The 21,223-nt window shown below is 46.9% G+C and overlaps 1 protein-coding gene across 1 annotated transcript in view; it reads right to left on the bottom strand.

The window, feature by feature from the left end:
- Positions 1-21,223, bottom strand: part of LOC311229667 (dedicator of cytokinesis protein 3-like) — a gene marked incomplete at both ends in the record, with an annotated part of 403,980 nt that overhangs the window by 202,599 nt on the left and 180,158 nt on the right. Inside the window, 1 exon segment of the mRNA XM_084315742.1 lies at positions 12,419-12,567. Coding sequence (XP_084171868.1) covers positions 12,419-12,567 — 149 coding nt within the window.

The following is a 21,223-nucleotide window of genomic DNA, read 5'->3' as shown; positions in this document are numbered from 1 at the left end:
ACACATAAAGCTTCTTTTAATAAACAGGAGTCATACTTAAAATACGGGTTTATCACAACAGGTGACTCTTCCGTGCTGACGTCCTCTCTGCATAATATGTGGCGACAAGATAGCAAACGAGGCAATGATGACAACTGTGTTCAAGTTGGCAGATAAAGTAGCTGCATTCAACGGCAATCTGGAATTGGAGGGCGGCGAGTGAACATTTGACATGTTTCAAACATTAGCAGGGATTTTGGAGGACTGAAACAAGCCCAGGGCAGTTATGGTGAGGGCGTGTTTTCGTGCATTCTGTTCTGCTGTTCATGTGTTGCTTATGCACTCGCTGCAGTGCTGCATGAAAATCAAATGCCCATCCTACTGATCTGCTGTTCATGTGTTGCTTATGCACTCGCCGTGGTGCTGCATTGATGATGGCGCCGCTCCGACCGGCTGCCTCTCTGTTCGCTCCGTCGAGACTGTGTTTACTTTTGTTAATATTTATAGTTTTTAGAGTTTTGTGCGTACCAACTGTTGGTGCATTTAATGTATATGACCGTCAGTCACTCATAGACATTGGATTACGGGAAACTTACCAACTGGATTACTCGCTGGATCAGCTTTCCGAACCGCATCAATGGCCTGAAGAAATTCTCCGGAGATTAGGACCAGACCCTTTGTTCCCAGAGCCCAGGAAAAGACGACGAGGAAAGAGGGCTGGGATCCGTAACAGGCTGAGATCCAGACGCCACCGTACACCACTGCCCAGTATATTGCTAGCCAATGTACAATCAATAGACAATAAACTGGATGACATCCGAGCAAGGATTCAATATCAAAGAGACGTTAGGGACTGCAATGTCCTTTGCTTCACCGAAACATGGCTCACACCGGAGGTTCCAGATCACGCAATTCAACCAGCGGATCACTTCTTTATCCATCGCAAGGATCGGTCATCAGAGTCCGGTAAACAACGTGGAGGAGGTATTGCCTTCATGTTTAACAAAAATTGGAGTGATCCAACGAACGTGAAGGAATTATCCAACCACTGCTCCCCAGAACTGGAATATATAACCATCAAGTGTCGTCCTTTCTTCCTCCCGAGGGAGTTAACGGCGATCGTCCTGATCGGAGTGTATATTCCACCGCAAGCCAGCAACAAGGTTGCGCTCTCCAGACTACACGACGAGGTAAATAGAATACAAGTGGCTAACGTTAACGCCGCCATTTTAGTACTGGGAGATTTCAATAGCGCCAATCTGAGAAAGGTATTGCCTGACTTCTATCAGCATGTGACTTGCAACACCAGAGGCGGTAACATCCTAGATCACTGTTACACGCAATTTAAAGGTGGCTACAAGGCTCATTCTGATAGTGGCTTTGGTAAATCAGATCACGCGTCAATTTTTCTTTCACCAAAGTACAAACAGAGAATTAAAAGTACTCCCGTAGTCTCGCGAGAGGTGCATAAATGGGATCTGACGTCAGAAGAGACGATCCGGTCAGTGTTTCACCACACAGACTGGATTGTGTTCCGCGACACAGATACCATTAATGCCTACACGGAGACAGTGCTGGACTATGTTTGTACTAGGGTGAAAGAAACAATCCCCACTACCAAAATGAAAGTTTACCCAAATCAAAAACCCTGGGTAGACAAATCCGTCCGTGAAGCTCTGAGAGAGCGCACCAAAGCATACAATGACGGCCTAGTGGCAGGCAACATGAATGACCACAAGGTGGCGCGACACAACGTAAGGAGGACAGTGTCAGAGGCCAAACGGCGCTACAGGGATAAAATTGAACTCCAGTTTGAACAAGCTGACTCTAGAGCTATGTGGCAGGGGCTCAAAACGATGACAGACTACAAAGGCGCCTCCCTCAAACTGAACAGTGACATCTCCTTAGCAAACGACCTCAATACCTTCTATGCGAGGTTTGATGCTGGTAATAACAACACCAGCTCACAAGCCTCGGCAATGGGGGGGGGGGGGTCGGCTGCTGATGGAGGCGCAGTGTTCAGGGTAACAGAGCATGAGGTGAGGCGGACCTTTAAAAAAGTGAATATCAGGAAGGCAGCAGGTCCGGACGGCATCCCCGGCCGCGTCCTAAAAGTCTGTGCCGACCAACTGGCCCCAGTATTCACTGACATATTTAACCTGTCCTTAGAACAGGCTGTCATCCCCACCTGCCTGAAGAAGTCCACTATTATCCCTGTACCCAAAAAATCCAAGCCTGCTTGCCTCAACGACTACCGCCCTGTAGCTCTCACCTCCATAGCCATGAAGTGCTTTGAGAAGCTAGTAAAGGGCTACATCTGCTCCTCCCTCCCCATCAACATGGACCCCCTGCAATTTGCATACCGCCCCAACAGGTCCACGGAGGACGCCATATCCCATGTGCTGCACACAGCAGCATCCCACCTGGACAAGAGGCAGGGGAACTATGTGAGAATGCTATTCATCGACTACAGCTCGGCATTCAATACCATAGTCCCCTCCATACTCATAGCCAAGCTCAGGGACCTGGGCTTGGGCTATGACCTCTGCCAGTGGGTCTTGGACTTCCTGACTGGCAGACCCCAGGTGGTGAGAGCAGGCAACTGCACCTCCTCATCCATCACCCTCAACATAGGGGCCCCCCAGGGCTGTGTTCTGAGTCCCCTCCTCTACTCCCTGTACACACACGACTGTGTGGCTCAGCGGAGTAGCAATACAATCGTCAAATTTGCTGACGACACAGTGGTGGTGGGCCTGATCTCTGCCAACGACGAGAGGGCCTACCTGGAAGAGGTCAAGGTCCTGGCGGGATGGTGCCAGGAAAACAGCCTCTCCCTGAACGTCAGCAAAACAAAGGAGATGATTGTGGACTTCAGGAGGTCGGGGGTCAAGGACTACAGCCCCCTCAGCATCGACGGGGCACCGGTTGAGAGAGTCAACAGCTTCAAGTACCTCGGAGCCTACATATCCGAGGACTTGACATGGACCACACACATTAACAGTGTGGTGAAGAAGGCACGACAACGCCTCTACTTCCTCAGGCGCCTAAGGAAGTTCCAAGTCAGCCAGAAGATCCTTAAGAACTTCTACTCATGTACAATAGAGAGCATCTTGACCGGCAACATCACCTCCTGGTTTGGGAATAGCACTGCAAAAGACCGAAGCAGACTACAAAGAGTGACACGTTCAGCCGAACGCACAATTGGAGGGGGGCTCCCCACCCTCCAGAACATTTACTACAAGCGTTGCAAGGGCAAGGCTAAGAGAATCATTAAAGACTCCAGTCACCCGAACAACTGCCTCTTTGAACTGCTGCGGTCAGGCAAGCGATACCGGAGTCTCAAGGCGAGCACAGAAAGACTCAGAAGTAGCTTCTATCCCCAGGCCATCAGGCTGCTAAACGAACAATGAATGAACACTACACAACAACAACCACCAAACGCACATAGCACACACATCCACACGCACACACTCACTTTAAACAAACACACTGTAGCACCCACTCCACACACTTTATAGCACACACCCACTTTAAACAAACACACTGTAGCACCCACTCCCCACACTTTATATTTATGGATGAAGGATTGCACTACAACTCGTACACCTTACTGTAAATTGTACCTAAAATTGTACCTCATCCCATTTCTGCTTTGCACTAGATAGTACTGTACATTAGTACACTGCATAGTATTGTGTATTGTATATTATATGGTAACTCAGAACATTGTACATATGTCTATACCGAACACTGTGACCTCATTTTCTTCTTCTAAATTCATGCTATATTATGTTATTATGTTATTTGATACTATCTTGTCTAGCACAGTCTCTGGAGCGTAACAGTAAGAAGCATTTTGTATGAAAGTATTCTGTACTTCTGTATGACAACTATTAAAGAACTTGAACTTGAACTTGCATGAAAATCAAATGCCCATCCTACTGATCTGCTGTTCATGTGTTCGCTTATGCACTCGCCGCGGTGCTGCATTTTTCACTATCATTATATTAAATTAGCCATTGTTTTTGGTTCTGGCCCGTCATTCAATGGCTTGGGGAAAAATTGGCCCGCGGCCAAACCTAATTTCCGACCCCTGGTCTATAGCGATTAGCGTGAATGGTCTCAGGAAGCAGAAGGGTATTTGTTCTGTGCTGAGTCAGTGTATGAAACAATAATACCACAACTCATTCTTCAGAAAGGTCAAGCTGTCTTCCCTTCAGACAACTTGCATACTTGCACAATCCATGTACACTCACTGGCGGGTTGATAGTACATAAGACGCTGCTGCTGAAAATAGATCACTCCTACACTGAGTCAGAATCAAGCATGATGGACATCAATGGATAGCTGAATTCAGTTTGATTTGTGCAGCGTGGGGGAGGGGAGGTGCAGGTATGGGCAGGGTAATAGTAGAAAGACATAAATACAATCTGAATATAAAGAAAATATGAGAAAATAATTAATACAATAAACAGTGTAAACAATATTATTAACTCTGAATATAATAATTAGAGAAAGTAAACAGTGTAATCAAAGGTGCAGATGAGGGTCTGTATACCAGTTATATTATATGTTAGAATAAATACGGGCAATAAAGAATTGAAAGACATCACTGCTGCTCCTTGGGCTCACTCTGCATCTTTCCATTATTAGAGAGAACTTGCACCTCATCAACTGAAGAGCTGTTGCGTGATGATGTGCCCTTTATCCATCAAAGATGTTTTTATTTGTATTTTTAACGTTCACTCAGTAAAGTAGGCTACCTATGCTATGCTGTATAGACAAAATAACATAAGCTAAATCAAATGCCCATCCAATTAATTAGCTTTGGCGCCTGTACTGTCTCACACCACAACCAATAAGACGCTCACGTCATTATCAGACTAGGGCCGCAAGAGAGTGGAACTAAAATATATTTTTTCCTGCAGACAAAGCTTCCTCTGCTGCACAATTAATAGAGCGACACCAAACCTACTGCTACTTCTGTAGTGAGGGACATTTCAGATCCGATGTATCAAGAAGTATCAAATGAGGTGCATCAATTATCACTTTTAGTGCGTTTGGGCCTTGTGTACTTGTGTTCCTCTGTGTGTTGCATGCAGGGGTGTAGCTCCAGATTCTGGGCCCCATGAACGAATGTATTTGTAGGCCCCCAGTGAATGCGAGCGCGCGTAAGCGCGCGAGCGGAATTTTTTTTTGCCATTTTTTTATTGATTAAAACGCATAATATGGTTTTTACCTATACATTCGGATCAGCAGTTCAGCACCTGCACTGTTGGTGGGTGAGCCTAGTAAAGGATGTCGCATTGCGTTCATCTTCAATGAATGGACCAATGCAATAGTCTACCAAAGCCCCCCCTCTCTCTCTATATATCTCTCACACACACACACACACACACACACACACACACACACACGCACACGCACACGCACACACACACAAACACACACACACACACACACACACACACTTCAGAAACATAGTATCAATGAGAGCATCAATATACACATGAGTGAAAAAAATGTGGGGCCCCCTTCCAGTGCTGGGCCCTTGGAATCATCCTAAGCTACCCCCCCCCAGCTACGCCCCTGGTTGCATGCATGTGTGTGTGTGTGTGTGTGTGTGTGTGTGTGTGTGTGTGTGTGTGTGTGTGTGTGTGTGTGTGTGTGTGTGTGTGTGTGTGTGTGTGTGTGTGTGTGGGTGTGTGTGTGTGTGTGTGCATGCATGTGTGTGTGTGTGTGTATGTATGTGTATGTGAGCTCACTCTTTCCCTAATCCAGTCTGACAGTGACAAGTCTCTTGGTGTCTTGACTCTGTGTGTATACTTGCGTTCCCCTGTGTGTGTGTGCGTGTATGCTTGTGCATGAGTGTGTGTGTGTGTGTCTCGCCGGGATCACCACCTTATTGTGGTGAGGCACTTTGCGCGTCTCCATGACCCCTAGAGTCGGCAGGAGTCTCGCACTCCTGGCAGGAGTGGCAGGGTCACCCAAGCCGAACAGGTCAAAGGGTAGAGGCCAGACTAAGAGTGATCCCAGAACACCTCAACGGCGGAGCAGGCGGAAGATGGTGGATGTGAGAACCACCACAACGGCTGTGAAGGTGGAGGAAGGAACCCCCACTGCCACGTGGGTAAACCCGGGAGGGTACAGTGGCTAGGGGGGTAAACCCTGAAGACAAATCTGCCCTGGGGACTGGCACAGGCGGAGTCCAACAGACCGGACCACCGGCAGCTCCCTGCAACTCCCACCAGACGAAGGTCGTCAATCGTCATGGGTTCTCTCATGCCACTGGAGGTCAATCTGCAAGGAGTGAAGATGGTGGGAGTGAGGACTGCACAGCCTTAATCGTCACCTATGTGCAAGCTTCTTGCCCCCCCCCCCTTCAAAAAGTCCTGTGGCGTTGTGGAATGGCGGTAGGTACAGGCCAAGGATGTGGCTGGGAGTGTCTAGCCAAACCATCAAACCATGCACACAGGCGACAATGGAGTGATGGTCGCTGAGACTGCGGGATGGAGCAGCGCATCGCTTCGGCAGCTTCCATTGTGACTGAGCAACCACACACTGCTCACCCCTGAGATGGGGAAGGACCTAGAAAAGGTGGTCCAAACATTGTCTGCTCTTCCATCTCCGGCCGGTATACCGCAACCATCGGAGCATTCCCTTTTGCGGTCGAAAAACACCTGACAGGCCCCACCGCAGGACAGCACTCATGGCCCTGTAGCTCGCAAGGTATAACATCGACTTTGCAGCTCTTAGCGAGACCAGACTACATGGAGAGGACTCCCTGGCAGAGGTTGGTGCAGGTACACCTTCTTCTGGAAGGGGGTCCCTGAAGGCACTCGCCGGTTCCATGGAGTAGGCTTCGCTGTGAAGTCCCAACGGCTGCAACCCATCCCAGAGTCCCCTATCGGCGCCAGCGAATGCCTAATGACATGGCGCATTCCCCTTGCAAAGGGATGCTTCGCCACTCTCATTAGTGCTTATGCACCAACTTTAGACGCTGAGTTCAACATCAAAGAGGATTTCTACCGAGCTCTCGACTCAATATTACAGAAAACTCCAGCTACGGACAAGCTCATTCTCATGGGAGACTTCAATGCCAGAGTGGGCACGGAGCACCTGGTATTATTACCTGAGTTATTGGCCGACACGGAGTAGAGAAGATAAATGACAACGGGCTTCGGCTCCTCTCCCTCTGTGCAGAACAGGTTCAAAACCACCTGGTGTGGTGGCGAAATGCCACATATATGTATATATCAAAATCCTATATGAAAAGGTTACACAACATTATGGTCTTTGCAAAGCACTCATAATGTTCAAACACATACAGCTTTAGAGTAGTATGGATACCGGAGGGAGCCTTTAGAAGGCCGCTGAGACTAGAGACTAGTCAGGAACACAGTCCCTTTAGAGGTAGGTGAAAAGCAATGGCCAAATTAGGGTATACCAGACACCACACGTACGATGACAAAATCAGAGAGGTATGAAAGTCAAAAGAGTCAGGATAAACTATTTTAGAAAAAGCGCACGCACAAAAGTACACTTAATATCAGTTTGCAAAGTCACACATACACACACACATATATACACACATATACACATATACACACACAGACACCCACTCACACATCATCATGTCATTGGGTTTTGAGGTGTGGAAAGGGTATAAAAGAGAGATGGACATGTGATGAAAGCTAGGATAAGCAACGTGGCTTCATGTTTGAACCAATAAATGTATTCCTCAACCGCGGAATTCCGATTGGATCTCAGCAGCCTGCCGTCTCTTCATTCTACATTTTCATTATAGTCTATGTACCTCATAGAAAATCTACAATACTGGCAGAACCCCCGCTCTAAGCACTGGCATCTCCTGGACTACGTGATTGTACGCCAAAAGGACAGACAGGACATCCTTACCACCCGGGTCATGCATGGAGCCGAGTGCTGGATTGATCACCTCATGGTCAGATCCAAACTCCTCATGAGTATTCAACCCGGTGGACAGAGGGCAGCACCTAATAATAAAATAAATTCTGCAGCACTGAACACCCCCACCTCAAAAAAACACCTCCGACAGCTCCTTGCTGAAAACCTCAACAAGATCCCGGCGGAATCAGCTGACTGGCCAGCTCTGCATCAGACTATCCACAGCACAGCCTTTGAGGCGCTTGGCCAGATGAGGAAACGTCACCAGGACTGGTTTGATTGTAACTCAGCCAAGATACAGTCCCTACTAAAAACCAAGCATGAAGCCCCCAAAGCTCTCCTATCCTGTCCTGGTTCTCCTGGAACAGCAACCCAGTGTGCCCTCCGGACTCTGGAGGATGCCTGGTGGATACAGAAGGCAAAGGAGATCCAAAGCCTGGCAGACTGCAACAACACCCAGGGCTTTTACGATGCCATCAAAGCATTGTATGGCCCCAGGAAGCGGGCGATTGCTGCAGTTCGATCAGTCGACGGTTCTAAACTCTTTAATACTAGCACAGCCGACAAGGGGTCAAATGACCCCTAGGCATTTTCAATAAATGTATCCTCGTCACTCGGTCGAGCTCCAGCTCTGTCACTCAATGACTTTTCCTAAAAGTACCCGTTTTATCTGGCACGGTTTCTGAAATTTCTAAATGACTTCAGGAAAATGTAATTAGAACGTTATTTACATTTGTACATGGAATATATATGTGGAAAGTCACAGCACTTTGCGAGCGTCTAGCGCAGGGGTGGCCAACCCGTGGCTCGCGAGCCCATGTGGCTCTTTGCCCATCAATGTGTGGCTCTTCCATCCAAAAAAAAGAATAAAAAAATTAGAATATTTTTTTTATTTTTTTCTATAAAATAAAAAAAATGTGTCACTCAAACCTGTGGTAAACCTCATATTTTATATTAAGAGGTAATTATATAGTTTACACTGTTTATTTTTCTCATATTTCTCATATAAGCTGTCGGGTCATCTGACCCGTTCCGGCGGGAATCAGTGACATTTTCTCCATGGCTGTTCTAGTGTTAAGGACTGACATGAGATCCTCACCTGCTGGGCAAAACACTTTGAGTCTCAGTCTACTCAATCACACCAACCCCACTGACCCGCATATCCTGGATAATCTACTACACAGCACCCTCTCTCACCTAGACTGCCAGAAGGGGGGCTATGTGAGACTGTTGTTCATTGACTATAGCTAAGCATTCAACACCATAGTCCCCACCAGACTGGTGGACAAGCTGATCGAGCTGGGTCTGAGCTCCGCTCTGAGCGCCTGGATACTGGACTTTCTGAGTGAAAGTCCCCAGGCGGTCAGGGTGGGGGGTCAGACCTCCAACACCATCACCCTGAGTATCGGGTCCCCCCAGGGCTGTGTTCTGAGCCCCCTGCTGTATTCACTATACACACATGATTTTGTGGCCAAATTCAGCTCCAACTCCATAGTGAAATTTGCGGACGACACAGTGGTGGTGGGGCTGATCTCTGATAACGACGAGAAGGCCTACCGGGAGGAGGTTGAGGTACTGGAATGCTGGTGTCAGGACAACAGCCTGCTCCTGAACATTGGTAAAACCAAGGAGCTGATAGTGGATTTTAGGAGAACACAGCAGGGGATAAACGGGGCTACCGTGGACAGGGTGAGCAGCTTCAAGTACCTGGGGGTCCACATCTCAGAGGACCTGACTTGGACAACACACATAGACTCAGTCGTAAAGAAGGTGAAGCAGCACCTCTACCACCTGAGACAGTTAAGGAAGTTCAGAGTATCGGGGAAGATACTCCAGTCCTTCTACTCCGGAGCTGTAGAGAGCATCTTGACTGGAAACATCACTGCCTGGTACTGTATGGAAACAGCACGGCACAGGACAAGAAGGCCCTACAGAGAGTGGTGCGCTCAGATGAGCATACTACGGGTATTGCACTACCACCCCTGCACAAGAGGTGCAAATCCAGAGCCTGCAGAATAATGAAAGATCCTCACCACCCCAACAACAGCCTGTTCAAGCTGCTGCGGTCAGGCAAACGCCTGCGAACACCAACAACTAGGACAGAGAGACTTCGGCTCAGCTTCTTCCCCCAGGCCATCAGAGTCTTTAACACTGAACTCTCCACACACAAGCACACATGAGCACACACACAACATACAGTACACACTGTATACGCTCACACACTAGCAGTCACTTTAGCATGAACACACACACACACATGCTGCACACGCTCACACTCAATGGTCACTTTACACAATGAAAAGGTCACTTTAAAAACAAGAACGGGAGTGGTTCTTGTATAGTAAACAGATGGATATAGCAAGCTAGCATAAGGACACATAGTACAACTGTAGATTGTATAGTATAGCATTGTATAGTAGTGTACATAAGACCCAGTGCCTCAAACGTAGCTAACAGTGTATTGCACTATTGCAGGACCTTAGCATGTCTTACCATGTATTTGTAAACTTTATGTACATTATACCTGTTATGTCTTATTCTTATTACTTGTATTATTGCACAAATGTCTTATTCTCATCCTATTCTTATTACTTGTATTATTGCACAAATGTCTTATTCTCATCCTATTCTTATTACTTGTATTATTGCACAATCACTGCGGGCATGCCCCCCCGCATTTCACTGTATGCTTGTATGCCGTGACAAATAAAACTCTTGACTTGACTTGACTAATCTCCCAGACATGCCACCAGTCACGCACCTGGACACCCCACCATACCCCACCGTCAAGCCATTGCGGGTCTAAATAACAATACAAGCCCTGGACCCGATGGCATCCCAGCAGAGGTTTTCAAACACGGAAGGGTACCTCCTCACGAGCCGTCTGCACCTCCTGATCTGCAACATCTTGGAACATGAGACCCTCCCACAAGACTGGAAGGATGTAAATATTGTGGTCATCTAAAAGCAGAAAGGGGACAGAGCAGTCTGCGGAAACAGCCGCGGAATCTCTCTCCTCTCAATCGCAGGGAAAGTGCTGGCGAAGATCATGCTGAACAGGCTGGTGGAAAACATCTCGGAAGTTGTGCTTCCGGAAACTCAATGTGGTTTTCGGAAGACCAGATCCACCATGACATGGTCTTTGTCCTGAGGCAGCTGCTAGAGAAGAGCATAGAGCATCGCAAGGATCTTTACATAACCTTCATAGACCTAAGCAAAGCCTTCGACACCATCAGCCGTGAGCTGCTCTGGAAACACCTCAACAAACTTGGGGTACCACCCAAGTTTCTCTCCATCCTTCAGCAGCTGCATGATGGGGATGCAAGCCAGATTCCAGATGGGTGAACTCCAGTCAGCATTCTTTAAGGTTAATGTTGGGGTGAAGCAGGGTTGTGTCTTGGCTCCGGTGCTCTTTAATCTCCTTCTCTCTGCCGTCACCTGCCTCTTCCACCGAGCCTTGGGACATGAAGACAGTGTCCATGTGGAATACCGCCTTGATGGTAGTCTCTTCAACATCCGGCGGCTCCAGGCACACACAAAGACAAAGTCCTGCCAAGTCTGTGAGCTACAGTACGCTGATGACTGTGCCATCTTAGCTCACAGTCCAGAGTCTATGCAGCATGCTCTCAACACCATATCCAGGCTGTACCAATCCTTCGGTCTCCAGGTCAACATCCAAAAAACCGAAGTCATGTCCCAACTCACTTCCCGAACCTCTACACTTTTTCACATAAACGGTGTTCCACTTAAAACAGTGGATAATTTCACCTACCTCGGCTCACACACGTATCAATAAAGCTGCATCAACCTTTGGACGCCTACACAGCAGGGTTTTTGAAAACCAAAACCTGAAGGTCAGCATCAAGGTTACCGTTTACAACGCAGTATGTCTCTCCACTCTATGGAGCAGAATCCTGGACCCCATACCGCCGGGACATCACCAACATGGAGGCCTTCCACATCCGTTGCCTACAATGGATCCTCGGCCTGATCTGGGAAGATCGAGTCCCCCACACAGACATCTTCAACAACACCAACTCAATCTGTATGGCCGCAGCTGTGGCCAAATAACATCTTCGCTGGATAGGGCACACTATACGTATGCCTGACCACCGCCTGCCCCGCCAAGTCCTCTATGGCCAACTGAGAGGAGCAAAGCGGGCTGCTGGAGGCCAAAAGAGACGCTTTAAGGACTATACCAGGGACCTCCTAAAGTGTGCAAACATCAACACCACACAGCGTGAAACTGGACTTGACAGATCAGCTTGGCAAGTCACTTGTGTCACTGCAGTTTCCCAAATACACCAAACCAACCAAGACCGAAGATCTGAGAGGCGCACACAAAGACACCAGCGGGCAGTGTGTGTGTGTGTGTGTGTGTGTGTGTGTGTGTGTGTGTGTGTGTGTGTGTGTGTGTGTGTGTGTGTGTGTGTGTGTGTGTGTGTGTGTGTGTGTGTGTGTGTGTGTGTGTGTGTGTGTGTGTGTGTGTGTGTGTGTGTGTGTGATAGCTCACTCGTTGCCCCAGTCCAGTCTGACAGTGACGTGTCTCTTGACATCTCTGCTCTGGTCTTGGGTCAGGTGTCCAGACAACATCTGCCTCCTCAGGTCGATCAGCTCTGTCATCACGTGACGAAGCTTGTAGAACAGATCCACCTTGTGTTTCTGAGAGAGAGAGAGAGAGAGAGAGAGAGAGAGAGAGAGAGAGAGAGAGAGAGAGAGAGAGAGAGAGAGAGAGAGAGCAGGATGAGGGGGAGAGAGAGAGAGAGAGAGAGAGAGAGAGAGAGAGAGAGAGAGAGAGAGAGAGCAGGATGAGGGGGAGAGAGAGAGAGAGAGAGAGAGAGAGAGAGAGGGAGAGAGAGAGAGAGAGTGAAACTGTTCACAACGAGGTCTGTGGATCATTTAAAATAACCGTGTCATGATTTCTGGACAGAGACATCGCTGTTGACTTTTTCAAATGTATTTAGTTTGTGCTTTGAGCACCACAAACCGAGTGCCATTCAGCTCCATTGTATTGGAGTGACGGCAAATATCTCTACAGCAGATATCTCCAAAAACTCAGGAAATCACACCAAAACTACGAATGAGTGAGAGGAAAATATGTTTTTTTGAATTATGGGTGAACTGCTCCTTTAATGTTTCAATCTCCCATGACATGCAGTGCTGTGACGCACAACCCCTGCAAAACATACGTACACACACACACACACACACACACACACACACACACACACACACACACACACACACACACACACACACACACACACACACACACACACACACACACACACACACACACACACACACACACACACACACACAAACACGCACGCACGCACACACACACACACACACACTTGGTTCAGGTCAACGTCAGGTACAGTAAAGTCAGCCATCTGGCTTCACTTTAACAGGCTTACTCAGGTATGGAGGTACTCAGTCACGCAACACACACACACACACACACACACACACACACACACACACACACACACAAACAGGCACACGCACATGCACATGCACACACATACTGTAGCCTGCTACACCTGAGCATGAGTGCAGATGATGCAGCACATGTTTTTTTAGTCTATACATGACATCATGATCTATAAATACACCAATACATCTCCCTCTCTCCCTCCTTCTCTCCCTCTATTTCTCTATGTCTCTCTGTTTCTCTCTCTCTATTTATCTGTCTGTCTCTATCTTTCTCTATGTCTCCATCTTTCTCTCTCTCTCTACGATTCACACTCCAGTAAGTAACTTGGCTCTACTTGCAGCCATGATGGAAGGAAACAAATCCAAGAAACACTGTATGTGTTTGTGTGTGTCTGTGTGTGTGTGTGTGTGTGTGTGTGTGTGTGTGTGTGTGTGTGTGTGTGTGTGTGTGTGTGTGTGTGTGTGTGTGTGTGTGTGTGACGTGTGTGTGTGTGTGTGTGTGTGTGTGTGTGTGTGTGTGTGTGTGTGTGTGTGTGTGTGTGTGTGTGTGTGTGTGTGTCTGTGTGTGTGTGTGTCTGTGTGTGTGTGTGTGTGTGTGTGTGTGTGTGTGTGGGGGGGGGGGGGCACTGTGAGAAGAATGGTGTGGGATGAGGTGAAGAAGGAGGAAACAAAACGAGAGAGAACAGAAGCGATGAAAGGGTTGAGGAAAACAGGGAGAAAGTAGAGGAACAGAGGGGAACACAGAGGAGACAGGTGAGGATATACTGTAGGGACACAAGAAACAGATGATAAACAAGGTAGAGCAGGAAGAGGGAGGAGGACAATAAGAGGGATGATGAGGAAGAGAAGAAGGGTGAGGAGGAAGAGGAGAGGGAAGAGAAAGATGAAGATGATAGGGATTAAGAGGAAGAGGAGCACGAGGAGAGGAAGGAAGGGGAGAGGGATGAGGAGGAGGAGGAGGACGCTTTGATCTATCATGCAGCACAAACATCTATCATGCAGTCTGTCCAGATGTCTGATTCATTATAGATGGGACATGTGACAGGCCTGCACTCTGCCTTGACCTAGAACCAATAGAGATGGAGCAGATGACAAAGTGTCATCACATCACACATGTTTAGTCACAATGGGGCTTAAAGTAAACGAGGAGCAGGAAATGATGCCACGGTATCAACACAGTTCAGGGGACCAGCTTGACAGAGTGAGCGAGGATCAGACAACGGTGTTGAGGAATTGTCAGCCATCGTGTGACGGCCTTTGGATAAAGAACCAGTAAGAAAATTACCATACAAGTTTCAGACTTAGAACCAATACAAAGATGAGAACACAGAGCATATGTGACAGATGCAAAAAACGTTCATTGTGACGGAATGAACGTTCTGCATGTCGTCATATGTTTAGATGAGTAGTTTCAATAGTTTCTCACTATGATAATTCAATGTGATCATGACTTGTTCTCATGAATGAGCTGTGACAACAGTGGTGATCTCTGCTGGGTCTTACTCCCACACACGCACACATGCACACACACACGCACGCACGCACGCGTTAACATGAACCTAAACTAACTTTAGGTTAGTTGTAACGTTAGTTTAAGTTCGTGTTAACGTTAGATAATGTACAAAATAAACGTTTTCCGCTGCTATAGACGTCGCTCTTTTATTTTGAAACCCCCCAGAACGGAAGTCATTATATTTGCTTTGTTGACCATCCCGTTCTGTGTTAGCTCCGGTTAGCTACGTGCAGTAGTTAGTATTATATTATCAATACCAGCCATTGGATTACTGTTTTCTAAATTGGGGAGGCTTTTAATCGTCAAGGTAAGAGGATTTTAAGTCATGGTATCCATATACTTCAATCGGTTCGGATCCTTTGAAGGAATGAGAATATCAACAAACACGGCTTCACGTTGAAACCACTGACTGCGCCCAGAGACTCGAGTGGTTAGGCAAAAAATTGTTCAGAGTATATTTGCTTATAAAACGTAATTGTCTAATTCAATTATTTTTTATTTCTCCACGCGGTGAAAATCACAGGTCACAACATGTTTACAGGAACGTTTTGGAGTTGTATTTGGAGTGTATTTGGTGACTGTAAGACCCTGTAGGGAACGTCATGATGAAGCTAAGCTACGCTAACGGAGCGACTGTTCCCTAAGCCTAACACCCCTTCCTGACAGGGAGCGACGCGAGCGAGCGTGATTGCGAAAATGATTAAAATGTATTCGTTTCAATCAGACTTTCCTGACCTACCGCGAGCGACAGCGAACTGAGCGGCGATGTCGTTCCCCCCTCAAATATTCGCTCGCTGTGTCTCTAGTTGAGCGATTACTTGGCAGAGTCCCGCCCCTAAACACTTTTTATTGGTCAAGAATTGCAGGCTGCTTTGCCCCCGTTAACACACACACAGACACACTCGGACACGCGCCGCCTCATATCAGGACAGTGTCGCGCGCAATTTCGTCTCCAGTTCGCTCGCTCGCTGCCTGTCAGGAACCGGTGTAATGCATGCACAGAGACAAAAAAAGGTATGTATCTTCTTGTCTAACTCCAGGGAAGATGTTAAATAAGCTAATTTCCCAAAATGTTGGAGTTTTCCTTTAAATTATGCTTGTTAAGCACTATACCAAAAATAAATAACAAATATATACTGATTGATTGAACATTTTAATTAACAGATTGCAGAATGGGTACAGCAGTACGGCTCAATACACACAATTGTTAAAGGCCAACCTTCACGTTGTATTTTTGTTCAATAAACAATGTGGACTAGGCCAACAGTGACTTTCATGAAGAAGGGAAAAAAAAGTATTGAAATTGACCCAGTTTTTGCGTTTTTATCAAACATTTTGTCTGCCCAACACAATCACCACGCACGTGCATATTTTAATCAATGGTTCATAACGTGCGCGTGTAATCGAAATGATGTCGTCACAACAGGTGCTGGTCACCAGGGGGCTCTGTGCTCTGGGAGTCACAGGCAGTAGCAAGGAGGCGGGGATGGCGGAGCCTTCTTGTTACTTGTTGCATCCGGCTGCACTTGTTGGCTAACACGTTGTGAGCTCGTGTAGATGTTCTCTTCTCTAGCCTGACTTGCTAAAACATGGTGAATGTTTGTGTGTGTGGTGGGTGTACCAATTCCAACCTTTCTGGCCATAAAATGCACACCTTGCATGGCTACAATGGAAGGCAAGACCAATCACAGTAGTTCAATTTTGTCAGTCTGATTTTTAAAGTGTGTGGTGTGTGTGTGCCCATGCAATAACAGCCGTAAGCAAGAAGTTGGATGCCCTTTCCAGAGAGCGTGACTGTGATGTTATAAAGCTCTGGAAGCAGTCTTTCGTGAACCACCTCTACTGGACCGCCGGTTCTACTCCCAGTGGCAATGCAGACATGATGGAGGCAAAGTGGAGAAGCCTGGTCAATCATGCTCAAGACATACATGAGCATGACACTCCTGCATTCCCTGCCTGTCAGCATGAGCCATTGGAAGGAGAGGACAGAAACAAGGAGTGGCTTGAACCAGGTATCTATCGCTCAGGAATGTGCACAAGTTCACTTTTTCATGATCTGTTAGTTGATTGTCTGAATGAATATCCATGTGAATAACCTTTCACAAATATGTACAAAAAAGCATATGATCAGGGAGAGATTGAAAAATCAGTTGATGCTGATGTTGTATTTGTCAGGTTCATCAGCAGCTGTTCAACTGGAGGCTCTTGTGACTAAAAAACTGTTCATCAAAGATGTACGGCAGCTATCTCCCCAGAACTAAACCTACTCACTCGAGGCGTTTCACTCCCTGATGATCCGCTTTGCCCCAAAGCACACAGGGTTCTCCTTCCTTGGAATGCATAGCAGGTACAGTCAGTGTCATAAGATAATTTGGTTTTGGCAGTACAAATGTAAAATTAGACATTTCAATACATTGACATTTCAGAATGTAAATGTATTCTGAATGAAAAGATCTTATCCTCATTACAGTAGAATAAAGAGTTACTGCACACTCCTCTGTGTACACAACATGTTTTTGCAATCGGCAGCTACAAACGTGTGGCGACTCTTATCCCACAGTGTTTATTTCGTTGGCTGGCACCTTGCGAGGACTGGTGTGCCCTTGCACCCTTGGTAACTGCCTTCATCATCATCTCTAAATGGAGGAGAGACATGCGCAATCTAGGGCTGCACGATTAATTTTTTTATTTAACCAGGAAGTCCCATTGAGATACAAGATCGGTTTGGGAGAGGGAGGTAAGGGGTTTTAGATTGTGTGTTGTGAAGTTTAGACTTCAGAGAGGGAGAGCAAAGTACAGAAAAAAATGTACCGGTATCGATTCCCAGGTAAAAAGAAACATTTTCAGGATCGGTGTCCTGAAAAGACCCACCGCGTAGGCCAGATCCAAGCCGCATTTTACAATAAACCTCTGTGGGGCTGCTTAAAAAAAATATTATAAGCGCAAATTTAATCGCAATCGCAATATCTGTCAGGAAAAAAAATTGCAATTAGATTATTTCCCATAATCGTGCAGCCCTAGCGCAATTTATTACACAGAGTGCTGCTGTGATGTTTCGGGCTCTCGACATTGATTATCATAAAATAAATTATCATAAAATGTTTCTCCTTTCCATAGGCTCCTTTTAGCAGCTATGCATTACAACCACAATGGGAACCGAACAGTGGCCACTACTAGTGCTGGAGAACCACGCTACGCAGTGTCCTACCCTAGGTTCCGTAAAGGGGTACATCATGTGCATCCCATCAAAGACAAACCATCTTACGGTGTGTGTTCAATTACTATTTGGAATTATCAACAATTTGCATATTTGGAAATACTGCTATACTTTTATAATGTGTGTTTCAATATAATATTCTCTTCTCTTCAGACTATGCATTTGATTTGATGGGCTCTTTGAAGGACCAATATTCCAGAAGTCCATCAGCCCTGAGAGCCGTCAGTGAAGGTTTGACAACTGCTGCTCCTCCCCCCATTGCAAGAACCTTTCAACAGGTGGACAAGGCTGAAGCTGTCACTCAGTACCTGACACAGAAGTCCCGCTTTTCTTCTGGCCGCCAGGATCGCTAGTGTAACCCAGGTTTCAGATTTCCAAGGACCATATCCTTTTCTATGACACGAACTGATTGAACGAGAACACAAGGACTTCCAAGGGCTTCAACCCTGTTCACCTTTTGTTATTTTGATATTGTATTTGATTTGATTTAGTTTGATATATGGGTACAGATATTCTCCTATAAGAAGGGAGAATTAAAGGGTAAATACGCCCAGTAAGGTAGGGCCCTCATTCATCAACGTGACGTAGAAAATGTTCTATTTCCACACGTAAGCACAGAATTTAGAATGAGTGCACGCACAAAAGAAACGGGATTTACCACACGTGCGTACGCAGGTTCTACGCACACCTGTCATGATAAATATCACCTTGGCCCTGCGCCGAGGCTCATGCACACTTTCACGTATTTGCATACCAAAACCGCCCCGGTAATGGACACCCCCATTGTAACTGAGGGGTACAATTCCCTGACTGTATTGATAAGTATGGTATCATTAAACCACTACCGTCTTTATGTACATTCCTACTGGCCATACAGTACACAGGTATCTAATGATGAACACTTCCCCACAATGAATCGGTTCTACACAAAGTTGTATTTAAGTATTTATTGCAGCAAAAGGTACATAATATACTTTACTTTACTTTGAATGCGCTTATAAGGCAAAGGAATGTGCGTAGGCAAATCAATAACGAATGTCCATTCTCATATTACGCAGGAGGTAATCATACAACCTGAATCTTAGGGAATTATATCTATGGTACACTAGTAATATAGCGGGAGATACTGGAAGGGTCCCCCCGGTTGTAAGCCAGCAAGGGTAGAGGATCTGTCGGTAGTAGAGTCTGGGTCAACGATGATAAGGAGACTCCGAGTACAGGAGACGGCGCAATAAGATCTTGATCCACAGACGAATACAGCTGTTCTCCGTAGCCTGTAGCTCCACATGGAAGAAAGCTAGCCTGCCTCAGGCTTCTGAGGGGCAGACTCGACGTGGCTCCTCACAGGGTAAATCCCACACACTTGTGGGTGTCGGCGATTCTCCGCTCCATTAATTACAGGACCAAAAGCAAATATAATCCAGCCGAAAAGGGCTATGCAGTCGTCGGGTAGATAATCCAGTGTACATGTCCACACGGTCCTCGTCTAGGGCTCCTCGGGTGAAAGCGCCATGATAAGCAGCCCAGCCTGGATAAGCACTCTAGCTGATACGAAGAAACGTTGGTGATGCTGGTCACTGTAGAACTTTAGCCGCACGATACACTATACACAAATAGACTATTACTGACTTAATAGAATATGTCGCACTCGACGGTACAGCGTTAAACTGTGACAATTCAGTTATTAATTCGCACGCGGTCTCAATGCTCTATTTGGGGCCAAACAGGCCATACTTCACCGCACGTCGTATCGTGGGTGAGGCTTCAACTTTAGTTACTAAGACTTCTGACTAAGTGCTTCTGTATTCACCTGCGCCGTATTTATACGCTTAGGTGAATAAACTAGTACCAGCTTTATTCCTGTCTCATATCCTTGCGCAATACCGTTCTTGTCCAGGCATGTCCCCGGCGGTGACTTTGAACCTGACTTTGGAGGCATGGCCTTGGTGCCTGTGGACCGCTGTCCAATAGGAGAATGAAATATTATGGTCTGTACTAGGCTAAAGGGATATTCCGTGTATATGTACAAGGAATATACAAGGGATATCAAACGATATACAAATATTATGCAATATATATCAATCAATAAATATATATATTCGGTTTAATCTGATCCTTTGTAACAGCCGCCTCCTAATTAGTCCCACCTAATTAGCTAAGCAGAGACAGATTAACCGCACTGTCCACTACTCAATGTCTGTTGTGAGGGGTAGGGCAGTTCACAAAGTCATGGGGTCATGGTCGTCATCAATAGTATCGGGAAGCCTTGGCAACTCTATTAGCCTCGCCACGGGGTCGGGTGTAGATCCGCCCTTGGACGAGCACTTCGGCTGCTCGGACCTTTCCGTCGGCACCGGTGATCACTTTGCTTACGCGGCCAGCCGGCCACATAGCTCGGGGTAGTGACTGGTCGATAATCATGACGACTGTTCCTTCTGTCAAATTGTCTCTCTCTTTCACCCATTTCTGGCGGGTCTGTAGAGACGGTAGATAGTGGAGTAGGAAGCTGTTCCAAAACTTGTCAGCCAATACTTGACTGTACCTCCACATTCTTCGGCCGTTCGCTTCTTCAGGCCTGTACACTGTCTGTGGTAGCGCGGGGTCCAGCCGCCCCATCAAGAGGGTGTTGGGGGTGACTGGGTCGACATCTGCTACATCACTTGAGACGTAACCGAGGGGCTTTGAGTTCAATACTCCCTCGATCTCCGTGAGGACTGTCATTAGGACTTCTTCCGCCACGGTCTGGGCCCCAAGCACGGCGTACAGGGCTGTCTTTATTGAACGTACTTCTCGTTCCCAAGTTCCACCGAAGTGAGGTGCATTCGGGGGGTTAAACTGGAAATCAATCTGGGATGGAGCGAGGTGGGTCTTAAGTTCTGGGCCCATAGCTTGGAAGCTCTCTCTCAGCTCTCTTTCTCCGCCTTTGAAGTTTGTCCCGTGATCAGACAATAGTATAGACGGTTTGCCTTTCCGCGCTGTGAATCTTCGGAAGACCATAAGGAATGAGTCTGTGCTCATGGTTAGAAGGAGTTCTATATGCATCGCTCGGGTGGTCATGCATTTGAATACAATACCCCACCGCTTCTCGGTCCCTCTTCCTTTCTTTACATACAGCGGGCCGAAACAGTCCATACCGGTGGAGTGAAAAG

This window comes from Notolepis coatsorum, assembly GCF_963971535.1.
Source record: "Notolepis coatsorum genome assembly, chromosome: 6".
NCBI lineage: Eukaryota > Metazoa > Chordata > Actinopteri > Aulopiformes > Paralepididae > Notolepis > Notolepis coatsorum.
This window is presented reverse-complemented; position numbering and strand designations above follow the sequence as displayed.